Below are 18,652 nucleotides of genomic sequence, written 5' to 3' on the forward strand. Positions count from 1 at the left end.
AAAGTGCTGAAATAAATACTAATCATCAGAGAGAACGTGCCCTCATGGGGTGTTTCTGTCACCAGGATGTGTGGGGTTTGTCTTCACAGCCCAGAGCCCACAGCCTCATGAAGCCACATCCTCGGACTGGGTGGCATTGGACACAGTGCCTTCAAGTCAGATGCCTCGGGTCACCAAGGTCGTGGTGGAGTCAGGATCATGCTGACTCCCAAGGAAGGCCATTTCTGAGTGCTCAGCCTGGCCTACTGGGCATCTAGCAGCAGTTCACTGAGCCTGTGTGATTTCTTATTTTAAATTCTAACCCTGTGTTTATAGTAAATTTTAGAAGTCAACTTACTTGTGGTATAAGACCCTGGACTTTGGAATAAGATCTGAATTCCAATCCCAGCTCTGCTGTATACAAGTGTGTAACTCTAAAAACATCACTGTACCCATGAGGCTCTGTTTTGTCATCATTAAATGTGATTAATAACAGTGTTTAAGGATGGTATTTAAAATAATATTGTAGCACTCAAAATTGTAAGTCCTTTTCCCAAACATATACATAATATGTCCACCTGCTTAATTACAGACTGTATTTCTGCTAGAGGAATGATTTTTTTAATAGAGTTATCAATAGAATTTAATATTATGACAAGATAGGGCCACAATGGGCAGCTCCATAGAATACAAATTAGACAATCCCAAGAGTTTAAAGTTGTAATAGGTTAATATTTTCTAACCTCATCCTCTCCCTCAGCCTTATGCACTGCAACCTCCTCATAATCCTTCTCAAAGGCAGCCATGTCCTCATGGGCCTCAGAAAACTCTTCTTTCTTCATGTCCTCACCCACATACCAGTGAACAAAGGCAAGCTTGGCATATATCAGGTCAAATTTGTGATCCAGGTGAGCCTAGGCCTCAGCATGCTCAAAGCTCATTGTGCTTTGGCTTGGTCTCCAGCAGGTAGCACAGTGGGAGACTGGTAATTAATGCCAACTTTGAATCCTGTGGGGCACTGGTCCACAAACTGGATGCTGCACTTGGTCTTGATTGTGGCAGTGGTGGCACTGATATCTTTTGGAATCATATCACCACAGTACAACAGGTAGCAAGCCATGTATTTACCTTGGTGAGGGTTACATTTCACCATCTGGTTTGCTGGCTCAAAGCAAGCATTGGTGATCTCTGCTACAGAAAGCTGTTCATTTTAGGCTTTCTCAGAGATGGCAGGAGCATATGTGGCCAGAGAGAAGTGGATGCAGGGAAAGGGTACTGTACAGAATTACAGGTTGGTCTGTAATTCTGTCAGATCTACATTCAGGGCTCCATCAGATCTCAGGGAACTAATGATGGAAGACACTACTTGTTGGCTTATGAGACAATTAAGACTAGTATAGATTGGGCACTCAATATCGGGGTTTCTATGACAGATGTCGTAGACAGCCTCATTGTCTATCATGAAGATACAGAGTGCTCCAGGGTGGTGTGGTTGGTGAGGGTGGAGTTGTAGGGTTAGTGAACTATAGCTGCGGAAACCTGGGGGCTGGGTAAATGGAGAACTCCAGCATGGACTTCTTGCCATAATTGACAGAGAGATGTTCCAATGGCAGGAAGGTAAACCCAGAACCAGTTCCCCCACCACAGCTGTGGAAAAGCAAGAAGCCCTAAAGACCTGTGCATTGGTCAGCCAGTTTCTGAATTCAGTCCAAGACGAGGTCAATGATCTTCTTGCCAATCATGTAGTGACTGCGAACATAATTATTGGCAGCATCTTCCTTGCCCTGATGAGCTTCTTTGTGTGGAGGAACTGGTGATAGGTGCCAGTACCAACTTCATCAGTGATCGTGGGTTCCAGGTCTACAAACACTGCCCTGGGCAAATGCTTGCCAGTGTCTGTCTCACTGAACAAGGTGTTGAAGGAGTCTTTTCCTCCTCCAGTGGTCTTATCACTTGAGCCTGTGTGATTTCAATTAATGTCTCAATTTGACCACTATCAACTTCAACTGGTCTAACTGACCACGGAGCATTGTCCAACAAGAAATCTTCAAAACAAAACTTCGCAAACCACATTTGATATGTTTGATCAGTCACAGCACCTTATTCATATATTGCACAAATCATTTTTTTTTGCCTTTCTTGAAACAATAAAGTATCATATGCCAAAAATGCCATGTTCCAAGCAGTAGAGCTCCCATTAGGCACTGCCAGTCTGTCCACAGCCTGCCTAATGTGGATTAAGATGTACTCACGCATGAATGAAACTTGTAGGGTTCTGTGGGACTTGAGGAGGTGAGGGGAAGGCCACAAAGATTTCACACCAACAGACTACCAAGGAGTCCAAGGGAGAAGTAGTGACTAGAGGAGTGATTCTTAACCAGCAGAAAACTTCTTAACTCTCCAGAGGAAAACCTGGGGAGTTTGTTCAAAATACATATGACTGAGCTTTACCCTAGATATAGTGAACTCATTTCCATAGTAGTATGGTTTAGGAACATGAATTTTTAAAAAGATTACCAAGGGGATTCTTCTGCTTATCCTCAGTTTAGAGCCATGCACTAAACTACAAATTGCTGTTAAGGGGTCAAGAGCCATGTCTTATTACCTTTAACGCTTAGTGGAATGCCTCAAATCTGGTGGATATTCAGATAATTTTAAAATTTAATAATTTTAAAATAAAATTTATCAGATAATTTAAAAAATTTAATGGAGTATAGTTGATTTACAATACGTTTCAGATAATTTTTAAATTGTTCAAATAATAATAAAATAATATGCAAATATTAGGCAATTATTTATATTGAAATTAATAATTTTTTGGTATTCTCATGAATAGGAACAAGAGTTTGTTAAGATTGTAGGAATCAAATATGAGATTGGACCACCTACACTATGCTGCTTGAAGCTTGCATTTCTGGACCCCATTTCAGGCAAAATGACTGGAGAATCTTTTTCCATTAAGTGAGTATCTATGCTGGCTCGTGTGTGTGTGTGTGTATTTTAATTCCTAACGTGTATTCTTGATGGTAAAGAAAACATGACAGCACTACGGGCTTTAGAGTTTTAAAGACCATGGTTTAATGTTTAATTCTTCTTTTGTTTTTCCACTTAATAGGGTCACAAAGAGTGGGACACGACTGAAGCGACTTAGCACTCATACTATAGATAGATAGATAGATTAACTGAAATAAAAACATACAGCATGAGACCTATAGGTTTCAGTTTTATTTGGGAGCTTGCTGAGGACTATAGTCTGGGAGATAGCCTTAGACAACTCTGACAAGATGTTCTCAAGAGGTAGCAGGGGCAGAGCCAGGGTATATTTGAAAATTTTTTGGCTGTGAAATACATGTAGTCAAGCATACATCTCGCTAGTTATTGGTAGTCACGAGGATCAAATATCTCAGTGATTTTAGTGTTCTATATATGGAAAGATGCAAGAGTCCAGGGTCATTGAAATTCTTCCTTACATATGCATCTTAACTATCTAAGAGTCCATATATCCAAAACACAGAATGCTTCATCTTGAATTCCTTTCAGGGTGAACTGTAGGTCAACAACTACAGTGGCTAATGACTTGATTCTTTTATTGGCATAGCCAGAGTTCTTTTGTTTTTTTTTGTTTTTTTTTTTGTTTTTTTCCCATAATATGACTCTCATTGTCTTTAACTTCATTCAGAATGGTTTTGTTAGGTTGTATTGTGACAGCTGTCATATCAGTGAGCATTAAAAAAAAAAAAAAAACACATCAAACTGATGAATTTTTGTGTAGCCATTATAATATTGAAGATGGAAGAAAAAGAGGAACATTTTTGGCATATGATACTTTATTGTTTCAAGAAAGGCAAAAAAAATGATTTGTGCAATATATGAAGAAGGTGCTGTGACTGATCAAACATATCAAATGTGGTTTGCGAAGTTTTGTTTTGAAGATTTCTTGTTGGACAATGCTCCGTGGTCAGTTAGACCAGTTGAAGTTGATAGTGGTCAAATTGAGACATTAATTGAGAACAATCAAAGTTATACCATACAGGAAATAGCAGACATTCTCAAAATATCCAAATCAAGTGTTGAAAATTGTTTGCACCAGCTTGGTAATGTTAATCACTCTGATGTTTGGGTTCCACATAAGTGAAAAAAATCTTCTTAACTGTACTTCTGTGTGTGATTCTCTACTGAAACAAGGCAAAAATGCTCCGTTTTTTAAACAAATTGGGACAGATGATGAAAAGTGAATATTGTACAATAATGTGGAATGGAAGAGATCATGGGGCAAGTGAAATGAACTATCACACAACCACACCAAAGGCTGGTCTTCATTCCAAAGAAGGTTATGTACATATAGTGGAATTGGAAGGGACTTATGAGCTCCTTCCAGAAAACCAACTGATTAATTCCAACAGGTACTACTTCCAGTTAGACCAACTGAAAGCAGCACGTGACAAAAAGCTTCCAGAATTAGTCAGCAGAAAATGCATAATTTTCCATCAGGATAACTCAAGACCACATGTTCCATTGATGACCAGACAAAAACTGTTAACAGCTTCGCTGGAAAGTTCTGATTCATCCACTGTGTTCACCAGACATTGCACCTTCAGATGTCCATTTATTTCTGTCTTTACAAAACTACCTGAATGGAAAATATTTCAGTTCCCTGGAATACTGTAAAAGGCATCTGAAACATTTTTTTGTTCAAAAAAAATGAAAAGTTTTGGGAAGATGGAATTATCAATTTGCCTGAAAAATGGCAGAAGGTAGTGGAACAAAATGGTGATACACTTAAAGTTCTTGGTGAAAATGAAAAATGGGCCTTTAATTTTTACTTTAAAACCAAAGGATGATTTTGGCCAACACAGTATATGATCAATTGTCTCAAGACATTTAGGCATCATTAGTTTTGTTGGAGATATACTTACACATTGGATAATGTAAGAAATAACAGTCTTACAAGATAGGATAAAAGTAATATAGTTAGTGATTTAAGGTCATAAGTAAATATTTAAGACAAACAGATCAAACACATGGGGTTTAATTTAATTAAAAGCATTTGTAAGGACCTTGAGGTTTGCAACAGTTTGCTCAATAGCTCCGCATTAAGCATATATATCCCTGGATATTTAGAAAGTGACATATACTGTTGTATCTGTATACGGAATCACATGTACTTTATTTTCTCTTCAGATATCATGACATGCCAGATGTCATTGACTTCCTTGTGCTACATCAGTTTTATAATGAAGCCAAAGAAAGGAACTGGCAGATAGGTAAATATAGAATTCCCACTTAAATATTGTTTGAAGCAGAGTAACTTTTAAACTGAATTAACATTGAGAAACTTTAGACTGAAAAAGCTGTTAGCCAAATTAGAAAAATTAAATTTTTATTTTCAGTTATGTTTAGGTGATTTTATGTACTTTGTATGTGTTATAAAACCTTCTCTGTGACTATCTATTCTATTAGAATACAAATCTAAATTAAAATGAAAATCTGAAGTTTCATTACCTTCACATGGAGTACTTACCACTTGGGCTCTTAACAGACCTTTACTGATTGTGGCTTTGACTCTCTCTCTCGCCTCTTCCACCTCTCTCCCTTTTTCTCCCTTTCTCTCTTTACCCCTCCTGTTGTCTCCCTGTCTATTCCTTCCACCTTCTCTAGCTATTTAATCTTGGGCACAATTTTAACCTCTCTGTGCCTCACTTCCATTATCTGTAAAATGGGAATCACATCTGAACATACCTATAAGGTTGATATGAATGATAAATAATATGTAGAAAGAACTTAAAATGTACCACAGAGCAAACACTGTATAGTTATCTGCTATTAGTAGTTTTTTTTTTTTCTATTAGTATCTTCTATCTTTTCTAATGTGAAAGAAACATTTTTATCCACATGGTTGGTTTTATATTCCTTAGCCATTTAGAGGCACAAAACTAGTATGAAGAGATTTTTAGAAACAAAATGGTAAAACAAAAAATAAGAGGAAGGAAAAAAAATAAGAAACAACTGTGGTATTATATGTGCAGTACAAAAAGCAGACTGTCTAATGATGATTCCAAGTAATTGAAAGAAGTTAAATTATATATGGTAATCTGTGATTTTATTTCATAATAATTATTAGCACTTGGAAATCAGAATCCTTGAAGAGAGTAATATGGAATACTCAGATTGAAATCTGTAATAATACTGGATACAATGATGCTATTGTATTCATCAAAATGTATAGTTTAGACTGGGAACATAGCAATTATTCTCAAGAGCACTCTTTTAAGAATTTTTTTAAAAACATTGTAGGTGATAGATTCCGCAGTATAATAGATGATGCCTGGTGGTTTGGGACTGTGGAAAGTCAGCAACCTTTTCAACCAGAGTATCCTGATAGTTCTTTCCAGTGTTACAGTGTTCAGTAAGTACAGTTATGGTCTTTTACACCTGATAAAATACTTTAGTACTATATGGACTTTCTATAAACCCTGCCTTACCTAGTCTTATAAGACCTGTACCTGTAAGGAAGGAATCATAGTACTTTTAAGGAAGAAATTTGATGATAAACTTTCTGGTGCAATATGCATGCTAAAACAAAGCAGAAACTGAATACTTATTTCTGCCTCCTTAATTCCTGTGTTTTCTCTTAAATATTTCTACTTTAGATAAGAATTACAACTATTATTTCATAAAGAATACTGAAATTAATTCAGTGTTTAAAGTAATTGTTTCAGCTGGAATATAATAGTGAATATTTATATAGTCTTTTATTTGATGGTATAAGTTCTAGTCAAGGGTGAGTGCATTACTTTTGGATATATTGATACTATTTGTCTACATTTACTTTTGTTCTTCATGAAATACCAGAGTTGTAAGATTCCTAATAAATACAACTTTCTTCTTAAGAATGATAAAACATATGTTTATTCTGTGAAGATTGACTTTTAGTCTTCATATTGTAGATCAAAAGGGAATAGTAAACTTTTGGAGAAGGTATAATAGTCAACCTGATAGAAAAAAGTAGGTTGTCTCACAGAAATAAGTGATATATTAAATTGATTTTTTAACCTAAAAGGAATTTTCCAGTGAGAACTTTTTATTCTGTACCCTGGCTTAACAATGAATGTATGCTTGGTTGGAATTAAAAAAAAAAAAAAACAGAACTAAGAATAAGCTTAGGGCTCTCTAACTTTCATATTAGTGGACCATGTTTTCTGTATTAGAGGGTTGTTATCATTATCTTTGTATAAGCACAGTTACACTTTAAAGAAATTGTACTGCCCCTTTCCAGATTTCACCCCGAAGAAGTCCTCCAAATTATGCTAGTATGTAAAAGTATCATGTGAATTTGATTTGTATCTTGTTATTTTTTAATAGCTGGGACAATAATGAAAGAGAAAAGATGAGCCCCTGGGATATGGAGCCAATTCCAGAAGGAAGTAAATATGCTTTTAAAAAATGAATTATAATTTTTCTAAAAGAAGAATGGCAATAGCATTATTCTGAAAACTAATTATTTCTGATTTTTCACCTTATGCATAGCTGCCTTTCCAGATGAAGTTGGTGCTGGTGTTCCTGTATCCCAGGAGGAACTGACTGCTTTGCTATACAAACCTCAGGAAGGAGAGTGGGGGGCTCATTCCAGAGATGAGGAATGTGAACGAGTTATTCAGGGAATCAACCACCTTCTTTCCCTGGGTATGGTGAATGTGAAAGAATATTAAGAAGATGAGAAAAGAATATTAGGAAGATGAGAAGGAATAAGGAAAACCAGCAGAATTTTAAGTTCTGTAAAAGGAAATGCAGTTTTTCACTATATACTTCTAACTCAAAAGGCACAGGGATTCTAGTTTTAATAACATTTTTATATGTTTGGTCAAAGTAATGACTTGCAAACCTTTTCAGTTCTGGGGTTATAATAGTGAAGACATATAAGTGTCTTTTACTTTTGTGAGTCATTTTGGCTCTCTAGCTATTCCCTAAGCCTAACTTTGGATGGATTTTTTTGGTAAAGACTGTGTGTGGAGTAATCAGTTTTACTCCATGACTAGTTATATTTTCTGAAGTATATCACATGAGACATTTGGCATTTATCCAGAAAAGACATAAATTTGAAGTTAAAAACATTTCTCCAATAATTTTGTCTTGTTTTTATCTGATTTGAACCAGTGTATCATGCATGATTCATAAATAATATGTCCGAATAAAAAGAATAACATTATAGTAGTATTGGTCTAATTTTTGCATAATTTAATCATCTCATTTTAGTAATATAGTTTTATATTGCCCACACTTCCTGATTATATGTGGTTTTTGTTTGTTAACATGAGATGTTAGTGTTGTTTATAACTATCTTTTCTGATTTTGTAAATATTGTAGATTTTGCCAGCCCTTTTGCTGTTCCAGTGGATCTCAGTGCCTACCCCTTGTATTGTACTGTAGTTGCTTATCCAACTGACCTCAACACCATCAGGCGGAGACTTGAAAATCGCTTTTACAGGTTTGTTTAGTTTTTACCATTTCCTATAAAGCTTATAGCTTTATGTCTTTTGCGTTCGTTTTTGCATGACGAAACACTGAGATCTTTGTTTTCATAGTGTAAAATAACCACTCGGAAGACCCACCTCAAAATTTCTTTTGAAAATTTGGAACAATTGATTTCCTTTCCTTCAGGAGATTCTCAGTCTTCCAGGGTAAAAAGGAGTATGGACAGGGATAAAATTATGACTAGTAAAAGTCACAAATGAAACAATAATTACAGTTAACTCTTTTTTTTTTTTTTTTTTTTTACAGTTAACTCTTAGTTTATTAAAGGCAGATTAAGTGGTTTGTGGATTCATCATGATTATGGTGCTCCAGAGCTTTGAGCATGTTTTAAATCCCCTGTTGGGAAATTAGGCAGCAGTTAATTAGATTTAATCACCAGCTCCGAAATGTGTAAAGAAAAAAAAAATCAAGTTATTTTTTTCTTTGGTTTTGCTGGAAGTTATGCGATTATGGGGAGGCGGTAGAGGGCAGCTTTTGTTCTCTCTCTCTCACCCTCAAGTCTACAGCATCCTAACAACAATTATTCCATGAAATTGTTATAAATAACACCATGTGGGTGTATCTTATAACATTACCTATAATTTCTTTAGTAGTGTATTATTATAACAGCAACTGCATTAAAATATGTCTTCTTTTCTACAACCTGGCTTCTTGATTTTTGGTCTTCTCTGAAAACTAAACATTTTTTTGTTGACTTTATCAAAGCACTCTTTGTTTCTGTTTGTTTCTTTGTATTTGGTCAAATCATTATTTACCCATAATGTCATGGGTCAGTTCTCTTTCAGGTTTTAATATCCAAGTTTATAATCCAGTGGTTCTGAATTCTTGCCTGTGCTTCAAATACTGTAACTATATACTTTTATTGGTGCATATTAGTCACACAGATATATTGAGTCACAAACATATATTTGAACACCTTTGACGTTTCATGATTAAATGCCTAGTTGTTCTATATTGTCTAATTCTAGAATAGACTTTAAATGTATCGACCAAAAGTAACAGGGTATTTTTGCTTTCATAGGAGAATATCAGCATTAATGTGGGAAGTACGCTATATTGAGCATAATGCTAGGACTTTCAATGAGCCAGACAGTCCTATAGTTAAAGCAGCCAAAATTGTAACTGATGTCTTACTTCGATTTATTGGGTAAGAAGCAGTTTTATCTTCTATAGAGGCTGACTTCTGAGTTTTTAAAATTTATTGAAGTATATTTTAACTTGTTTCTCAGGGATCAGAGCTGTACTGATATACTGGATACTTACAATAAAATTAAAGCAGAAGAACTAAACAGTACTGATGCAGAGGAGGTAAGAATCACAGCATGACCAGTAGGCATTAATTCTTTTTCTGTCATTTAAAGTACATTAGGTATTATACGTAAGTGTTGTAACTGGGTATTAGCAATGAATCTGATTTCTGAAAGCTCGCTGAACACCTGCATCTTTTTGTATTAAGCTCTTTAACCTATATTTAGGTAGTGTATACCAAAAATGTAGTGGTGCTGCAGTGTTTGGTCAGAGAGAGGTGGCCATTCACCCTTTGGACACAGTGTTTTCAGTGTTGAGAAATCAATACTTTATTTTCCAGCCCTTGAAAACAGGACAAAGCACTAAACTGCGTTTTAAAAGAATGGTTAGTTGATGGGAATTTTAGTAGGGATTAATTTTCTATACTACATACATATATATACATGTATATATATATAATATTAAAGTATTTTATAATTTTAAACTTGAAAGTCTATATTTTTAGTAGTTTCATGGAATTGCTGTTTGATTTCCTTTGTGGAAATTTATAAACATAAACCAGTTTTTCTTAATGAAGTGAATTAGTATTGTCAGCAGACCCTCATGTGTCTTATTTCCCCACCCAGTCATATCCCTAATTTATATTAAGTTATTTTTGACTAGAGGCTAGTATAGAAGCAAAAACCAGGTTAAGAGGCTGAAACAATAATGGAAAGTGACAATTCAAAAATATTTTATGGAAAACAATTCATCCCAGGGATAAGTGACTCAAATATGCTGGATTTTATTGCAGTGGGTATGATTATACAGAGGTATTTTACATGTTTATATTTTTTGTACTGTTAATTCTCAGAATGGTAAATCTCTAATAGTTTTTCAATTTCACAAAAATGTGTTTGACTGTAAAATGTTTTAAGTATTATTGAAGTTAAATGCTATTTACATATTAAAGACAACTCAGATATGCCAATTAGATATTATCCTCCTGAAACTAATAAAAAATTTATCATTCTTATACCTGATATTTTCTCTAACCTTTAATATAAATGCATTTTGACTCAGAATTTGATGTAGCAAGAATTTCTCCTCAAAATAACATAACTTGGATTAGAATAGGAAAGTAAAGTAAAATATAATTCAGCAAGCTTATTTTTTCTTTTTCTTTCTCTCCCTTCCTTCCAACATTTAAGTTCTACGCTTTAAACAAATTGCAGTTATACAATACAGTGTTATCAACTAGAGTCACCGTGTTTTACCTTAGATCCTTATGTTCTCAGCCTTTATTCAACTTATAGTTAGAAGTTTGTGTCCGTTTACAACCTTCTCCCTGTCCCCTCCCACCATCAGTCCACTACCCAACAACATTTCTGTATTCTGTTTCTGAGTTTGACCTAAAAAAAAAAAATTACATATAAGTAATACCATGCTGTGTTTGTCTTTCTCTATCTGACTTAGTTCACTTAACAAAATGCCCTCAAGTTCCATCTGCATTGTCACAAATGACAGAACTACCTTCTTTCTTATGGTTGAATAATATTCCATTGTGTATATGTGTGTGTGTGTGTGTGTGTGTGTGTGTGTGTATATATGCACCATATTTTCTTTGTCCGTTTATCTGTTGACAGACACTTAGATTGTTTCCACATCTTGGCTATTGTGAATAATGCTTCAGTGAATATGGGAGTGCAACTTTATATCTTTGATATCTTGTTATTTACAGCAGAGAAGGCAATGGCACCCCACTCCAATACTTTTGCCTGGAAAATCCCATGGGCAGAGGAGCCTGGTAGGCTGCAGTCCATGGGGTCGCTAAGAGTTGGACATGACTGAGCGACTTGACTTTCACTTTTCACTTTCATGCATTGGAGAAGGAAATGGCAACCCACTCCAGTGTTCTTGCCTGGAGAATCCCAGGGATGGGGGAGCCTGGCGGGCTGCCATCTATGGGGTCACACAGAGTCGGACACAACTGAAGTGACTTAGCAGTAGCAGTAGCAGTATTATTTACAGAAGTGAAATTGCTGGATCATATGGTGTTAATAGTTCTATTTTTAATTTTTTGAGGAACTACCATATTGTTTTCCATAGTGGCTGTACCAATTTATATTCCCACCAACAGTGCACAAAGGCTCTCTTCTCCACATCCTCGTCAACACTTCTTATTTCTTTGTCTTTCTGATAATAACCATTCTAATAGGTGAGAGGTGATATTTCATTGTGGTTTTTATTTGCTTTTCCCTGATGATCAGAGATACTGAGTACCTTTTCAGGTACCTATTGGCCATTTGGATATCTCCTTTGTAAAAATGTCTATTCAGTTTCTCTGTACATGTTTCATTAGGTTATGTGTTCTCCTGCTATCAAGTTGTTTATATATTTTAGGTATTAACTCCCTGTATATGATTTGCAAATATTTTATCCCATTTGGTATATTGCCTTAATTTTGTTGATGGTTATTGTTTGCTGTGAAGAGCTTTGTAGTTTGATGTAGTCCCAATTTTTTATTTTTTGCTTTTGTTGCCTTTTATGACTTTTGGATTTTGTTAAATCCAAAAAAATAATTGCCAAGGCCAGTGTCAAGCAGCTTACCCCTGTGTTTTCTTTTAGGAGTTTTATGGTTTCATGTCTTATATCCAAGTCTTTAATCCATTTTGAGTTGTGTTTAATGTATGGTGTAAGATGGGGTCCAGTTTCATTCTTTTGCAGGTGGATTTTTTTTCCAGTTTTTCCAGCACAATTTATTGATGAAATTATCCTTTCTTCATTTTATATTCTTGGTTCCTCTGTTGTAAATTAATCGACCAATATGCATGGTTTATTTCTCTGTACTTTCTGTTCCCTTGATCTATATATTTTATGTTAATACCATACATTTTGATTATAATAACTTTGTAATACAGTTTGGTATCAGGAAGTGTGATGCCTCCAAATTTATTCTTTCTCAAGATGGTTATTAGAATTCTTTTTTGTGGTTGTATATGAGTTTTAAGATTGTTTTTCTACTTATGCAAAAAGTACTGTTGGGATTTTGGTAGGGCTTGCATTGAATCTGTATATTGCTTTAAATAGTATAGATGTTTTAACAGCATTAATTTTTCATATCTGTGGCATATGATATCTTTCCATTTATTTGTATATTCTATTTCATCAATGTCTTATAGTTTTCAGTGTACAGATCTTTCAACTCCTTGGTTAAATTTATTCCTAGTATTTTATTCTTTTTGATGTAAGTATAAATGGCATTGTTTTCTTAATTTTTCTTTCTGATCGTCCACTGTTAGTGTACAGAAACATAACTTATTTTTGTATGATGGTTTTGTATCCTGCAATTTTACTGAATTTGTTGATTAGTTCTAACAGTTTTATGGTGGAGTATTTAGACTTTTCTATATGTAATATCATGTCATCTGCTAATAGAGACACTATCAATTTTTCCTTTTTGATTTAAATTTTTTTGTTTTTCTTGACTAATTTTTCCAGCTAAGACTTTCAATACTATGTTAAATAAAATAAAAGAGTGAGTATTCGTGTCTTGTTCCTTATCTTAGAGGAAAAGTTTTCAGCTTTTTACAATTGACCATAAATTAGTTGTGAGTTTTTCCTATATGGCCTTTTTTTATGTTGAGATACAGTCCCTCTATACCTATTTTATTGAGAGTTTATATCATGGATGGATATTGCTCTCCTCAGAGTAGCATTCTGGTTTAGAATAGAAAATTAAACTAAAATGTAATTCAGCAACTTCAGAAAGGGAAACTAATGGCTTGTGAGCTACTTCTCTTCTTTTTGAAAAAAAAAAAATTCATTAAGGTATAGTTGATTTACAGTGTTGTATTAGTTTCAGGTATACAACAAAGTAAATCTGTTGTACATATATATAGACCCACTCTTTTTAGATTATATTCCCATATAGGCCATTTCAGAGTATTGAATAGAGTTCCCTGTGCTATACAGTAGATCCTTATTAGTTATTTATTATATATATAGTAATATGTATATGTTAATCCCAATCTTCCAATTTATCCCATCCCTTTACCCCTGGTAACCATAAGTTTATTTTCTACACCTATAGCTCTATTTCTGTTTTGTAGATAAACGTATTTGTAGCATTGTTTTAGATTCTCCTAGGCATTACCTATGGAGAAGGCACTGGTGACCCACTCCAGTACTCTTGCCTGGAAACTCCCATGGACGGAGGAGCCTGGTAGGCTGCAGTCCATGGGGTCGCTAAGAGTTGGACATGACTGAGCGACTTGACTTTCACTTTTTACTTTCATGCATTGGAGAAAGAAATGGCAACCCACTCCAGTGTTCTTGCCTGGAGAATCCCAGGGACAGGGGAGCCTGGTGGGCTGCTGTCTATGGGGTCGCACAGAGTCGGACACGACTGAAGTGACTTAGCAGCAGCAGGCATTACCTATGTGCTTCACCATCACCAGATTAGTAGTGGTGTGTGGGACTTGTCTCTTTGTATTAAAAAACTATCCCTTGGGGTGATACTTCACTGAATCTTATTTTTTAATACATATTCTTATTTTCCCTATAGAAAAGAGGTTTGTTTCTTGAAGTAGCAAAAGATTATAGCATGCAGCTGAAGTTTAGAGTGAATCTTTCTCCCACCTCTGTTCTGCTGCCTGCTTCAATGAGGCAGTTAATTATGATTGTATTTGCCGTTTCTTTGTAAATGTTTATCTAGTTTATAAGACTAAATATAACAATATCTCTCCCACTCTTCCCTTTTAATTTTAGGATACAGAAATGGTTGATTTAGATTCAGATGGACCTGGTACTTCATCTGGAAGAAGGGTGAGTGGATAAATGAACTGCTAATAAGAAAAAATTCAAGCTTCCTGCATCAAGGATCCCTAAGACCAACTCCACAAATTTGGAGAGTTGCTAGAAAGACTTATAGAACTTAGTATATATACTTGTTGCTGTTGTTTAGTTACCAAGTTGTGTCTGAGTCTTTGCGACCCCATGAACTCTAGCCTGACGGACTCCTCTATCAATGGGATTTCCCAAGCAAGAATACTGGAGTGGGTTGCCATTTCCTTTTCCAGGTGATCTTCTCAACCCAGCAATCAAGCCCTTGTCTCTTCTGTTGGCAGGTGGATTCTTTATCACTGAACCACCAGGGAAGCCCTATGTATATTTGTTAACTCATTGCTAAGGTTTATGACAGTGACAAAGTAAACATACAAAGCTGGAACACAGAAAAAAAGATACTGGCAGAGCCTGGAGGAATCTGTGTGCAGGTTTCCTTATGCACTCTCTCTCCTCTGAAAGGCCACACAGAGTACGCTCTTTCCCCACAATGAAAATGTAGCAATATGTGAGTGACTAGAGACTCAGTTCCCAAAGAATTTATTGGGAACTTGTTATGTCTACCTCATCTGACTAGTCCATGCCAAGATTCCAGACTCTCAGAAAGCAGGAAAGCACTGGAAATTTACAGGAAAGTGGATATTCAGCACAAATAACATTGTTTGTACTAACTTGGGCAGAGTAAACTACTTTTATCATTTAAGAAAGAGTTCAAGTCCCAAGTTCCTAGACATCAATCAGGGGCTAACCTGAGAAGCAAGGCCTGTTAAAGATAGCTTCAGGTCTTTTATGTTAACTCTGTTCTGCACATTTCTACTCTATGATAATTAGACAAACATTTGTTATATATAAGGAAAATATTTCCTTTCAAATACTGAAAGAGAATGTATACAAAAGACATCAGAATAGTAAAGGCTAGAGTATATTCTGGAGAAGTCAATGGCACCCCACTCCAGTACTCTTGCCTGGAAAATCCCATGGACAGAGAAGCCTGGTAGGCTGCAGTCCATGGAGTCGCTGAGTCAGGCACGACTGAGCGACTTCACTTTCACTTTTCACTTTCATGCATTGGAGAAGGAAATGGCAACTGACTCCAGTATTCTTGCCTGGAGAATCCCAGGGACAGAGGAGCCTAGTGGGCTGCTGTCTATGGGGTCGCACAAAGTCAGACATGCCCGAAGCAACTTAGCAGCAGCAGCAGAGTATATTCTGATGACAAAGAATTTACTTTAAAAATATACATATTGTTCAAGTGTTATTTTGAGAAAATTATGGTGCCATTGTCAAATATTCTTAACTACCAGCAAAGATTAAGGTGTTAAAATTATTGCCCTTGTTCAGGAAAAATTTGTTCCTCTGTGTTTAAGATTTGGATTTTCTCAAAATGAGAATTCAGAATACTAGTGTTCTTGCTGTTTCTGTGAATATAATAATCTAGTTTTTGTTTATATTTTTGCAAGGGGGAATGATATTTAATCAAAACTAAGAAACTTTTAAATGGATGCTATAAGGCGAGTGCAGACAAAAAGAGACTGAGCCGGGCAGTCAGGCAAGAAAAGGAAATTTATTAGAGAGAAAAGAGAGGGTGACTGGCTCTTAAGGAGAACCAGCATTCTCCCTTTCTGATGGAGTCCACCAAAGAAAAATTCTCTGAAGGGATGGTCACATAGCTGGAGGTCTAGAATCTGGTGGTCTCGCAGCTTTGAGAAAATAGGCACCAGTGAGATAACAGGATGCCATTTGGGAAATTTGGTCAGTCTCACAGATCACTGTGATTTATTCTTTGTTTGTGAAGTCAACATAATGAGCCATCTTATCAATGAGACCCCATGTAGCCCCTATCAGGTGCTCTATCTTATATAGATATATTAACATTAGGAAGACAGGAGAAAAATCAATAAAGACTTAAGGAAAGAGCTTTTAAATATAATTCTTTAAAAATCTACAGGTCAAATGCCGAGGCAGAAGACAGTCTTTAAGGTTTAATCCTGATGCTTGGAGAAAACAGTGCAAAGAACTATTGGGCCTCATTTATGAACGTGAAGACTCAGAGCCATTTCGACAACCATCTGATCCTCTTTCCTACCCAGTAAGCATAGTTATTTAAATAATTACCAATATGTATTTTAATTTCCCATAAATGACTATGCTAAGGTCTAGTTAAGAGCTCTTCCTCCCCTTTCTTCTTTCCTTCCTTCTTTATTAGTGCATCTCTGAATTGTGAAAGTGAATAGTGTGATTAGTCCTGACTTTTTAAAACGGCTGCCGTACTTTGTGTATAAATACACAGTTGTAAACCAAATTTTAATCTAAATATCTTTGCATTTCCTTCCTGCTTTTATTTTGGATATTTATTTAATGCTTTTTTCTAACTTCTAATACACTCCTACATACTAGAGTCCATTCATAATATATGTCGGCCTTATTTAATTTGTAAAAAAACATGTTATTCAATATGGTCACTTATTGAATAACCAGTATACCATATTACTTTTCTTCAAAGATAAAAGAGTGAGATCTTTAAATTATAGGATACCTTTTCTAGAAGTGTATCTATTTATATGTTGAATAACCTTTATTACAGATAGCAAATCTGTTTTAAGTTTTTCAGAAAAATGATAACAGCAATATTTCAGAAATACCATCAGACCATCCTCTGAAATTAGCAAGCATCAGTATTTTCTCCATATACACTGGTTTCTGTTGGGGGAAAATGTCATTCAAATAAGGATCAAAATTATGTTCAACAAAGCTTGATTTGTTTTTTGTAGTGGATTTAGGTAGAATAAATTAGTCCTGTGTTTTTCATAATAGAGAATGGTGAATGTAGAATTCCTCCTTCATCTTAAATTATAGTCAGTAAAAACATTCCAATTTATGGATCTTTGTGCATTAGATCATAATTGTATTATAAATTTTGATATTTTGTTGTGGTAGTCTTGAAACACAATATATCTTTTTTACCCTAATAGGGCCATCAAGAGCACGAGGGTGAATCCTCTGAGTCTGTTATTCCAGGACAACAACAAGATTCATCTCTTTGTGAGGTATGCATAGTAATCTCTTAAAAGGTATATATGTTCTGATTGTTTTTGTATTATTTTACTTTTTAAAATTTCCATACTGTAAATAAACCTCTTGTAATTTGTAAAACTATTTTCCAACTTTGCTCACTGCCTTTTTACCTTTGCTTAAGCTTTTGGTTGTTGTTACTTTTTTTTTTTTTTTTTAATAGTGCATGTTCTCAAGAGTTCATTGTAGCATCTAGGCAGGTGTTTGTTTCTATAAGTCTAAAGCTACTGTAGCAGAGTAGAAAACATCAATTACACAACATAACTATGTCTGTAATTGCAGCTGATTATTCTGAGTAGGACTTCATTCAGCGGGCTGAGTGGGTCTTTTGAGTTTTGGCCATCATGTTATACAAATTACCTATAATTTTTCTCTATGAGAAATCTTTGTTTCATACACCATATTATATTGGAATACACTTTTTTAATTTAAGCCAAAAAATTGAAAATATATTAATGCAATAAGATCAATTGTGTTTTCTTGTACTTATAAAAATATTTTTCCCCTCTTTTTATAATACCTTTCTTCTCCCCGTCTTCTGGCCCTTTGGCTTCTCCTTTGAGAGAAATGTGCTTTTACTTCTTAATGATTCTAAATAGGATGAAGGAGTTAATATTGGCTATGGTTTTCACTCCAAAACATGTTTATTACTGGTGGTAGTGGTATATATAAGATATAAATTCCAGATGTAATTCCGTATGATAACTCTAGGAACATCTTAAGTAAACTTGAAATATTTAGGCTAAAATAGAGAGAATCTTCTCCCACCTTTAACTATTGGGTTGGCCAAAAAGTTTGTCTGGGTTTTTCATAAGGTGTTACAAAAAACTTGAAGGAACTTTTTGGCCAACCAAATAAAAATCAAACTAAATTTGAATCTGAGACTGAAGACTTTAGATGAAGCAAAAGTGTCACATTTATTAAAAAACAAAAAGGAGAAATACACAGACATGACCAATTTGATTATAACCTTCAACTAATGACAATTTAGGGAGAA

The 18,652-nt window shown here is 35.1% G+C and overlaps 1 protein-coding gene and 1 pseudogene across 4 annotated transcripts in view; one reads left to right on the forward strand and one right to left on the reverse strand.

Moving 5' to 3' along the window:
- Positions 1-18,652, forward strand: part of BRWD3 (bromodomain and WD repeat domain containing 3) — a 161,166-nt gene that overhangs the window by 121,781 nt on the left and 20,733 nt on the right. For all 4 annotated transcript variants that reach the window (XM_061409612.1, XM_061409611.1, XM_061409614.1 and 1 more), the window contains 11 exons: positions 2,816-2,940; positions 5,161-5,243; positions 6,274-6,385; positions 7,342-7,403; positions 7,507-7,662; positions 8,344-8,464; positions 9,533-9,658; positions 9,741-9,819; positions 14,509-14,565; positions 16,532-16,672; positions 17,556-17,630. In XM_061409612.1, coding sequence (XP_061265596.1) covers positions 2,816-2,940; positions 5,161-5,243; positions 6,274-6,385; positions 7,342-7,403; positions 7,507-7,662; positions 8,344-8,464; positions 9,533-9,658; positions 9,741-9,819; positions 14,509-14,565; positions 16,532-16,672; positions 17,556-17,630 — 1,137 coding nt within the window. The remainder of the gene's footprint in view (positions 1-2,815; positions 2,941-5,160; positions 5,244-6,273; positions 6,386-7,341; positions 7,404-7,506; positions 7,663-8,343; positions 8,465-9,532; positions 9,659-9,740; positions 9,820-14,508; positions 14,566-16,531; positions 16,673-17,555; positions 17,631-18,652) is intronic.
- On the reverse strand, positions 569-2,235 carry LOC133243116 (tubulin alpha-1C chain-like; annotated as a pseudogene).

Source organism: Bos javanicus, chromosome X, assembly GCF_032452875.1.
Source record: "Bos javanicus breed banteng chromosome X, ARS-OSU_banteng_1.0, whole genome shotgun sequence".
NCBI lineage: Eukaryota > Metazoa > Chordata > Mammalia > Artiodactyla > Bovidae > Bos > Bos javanicus.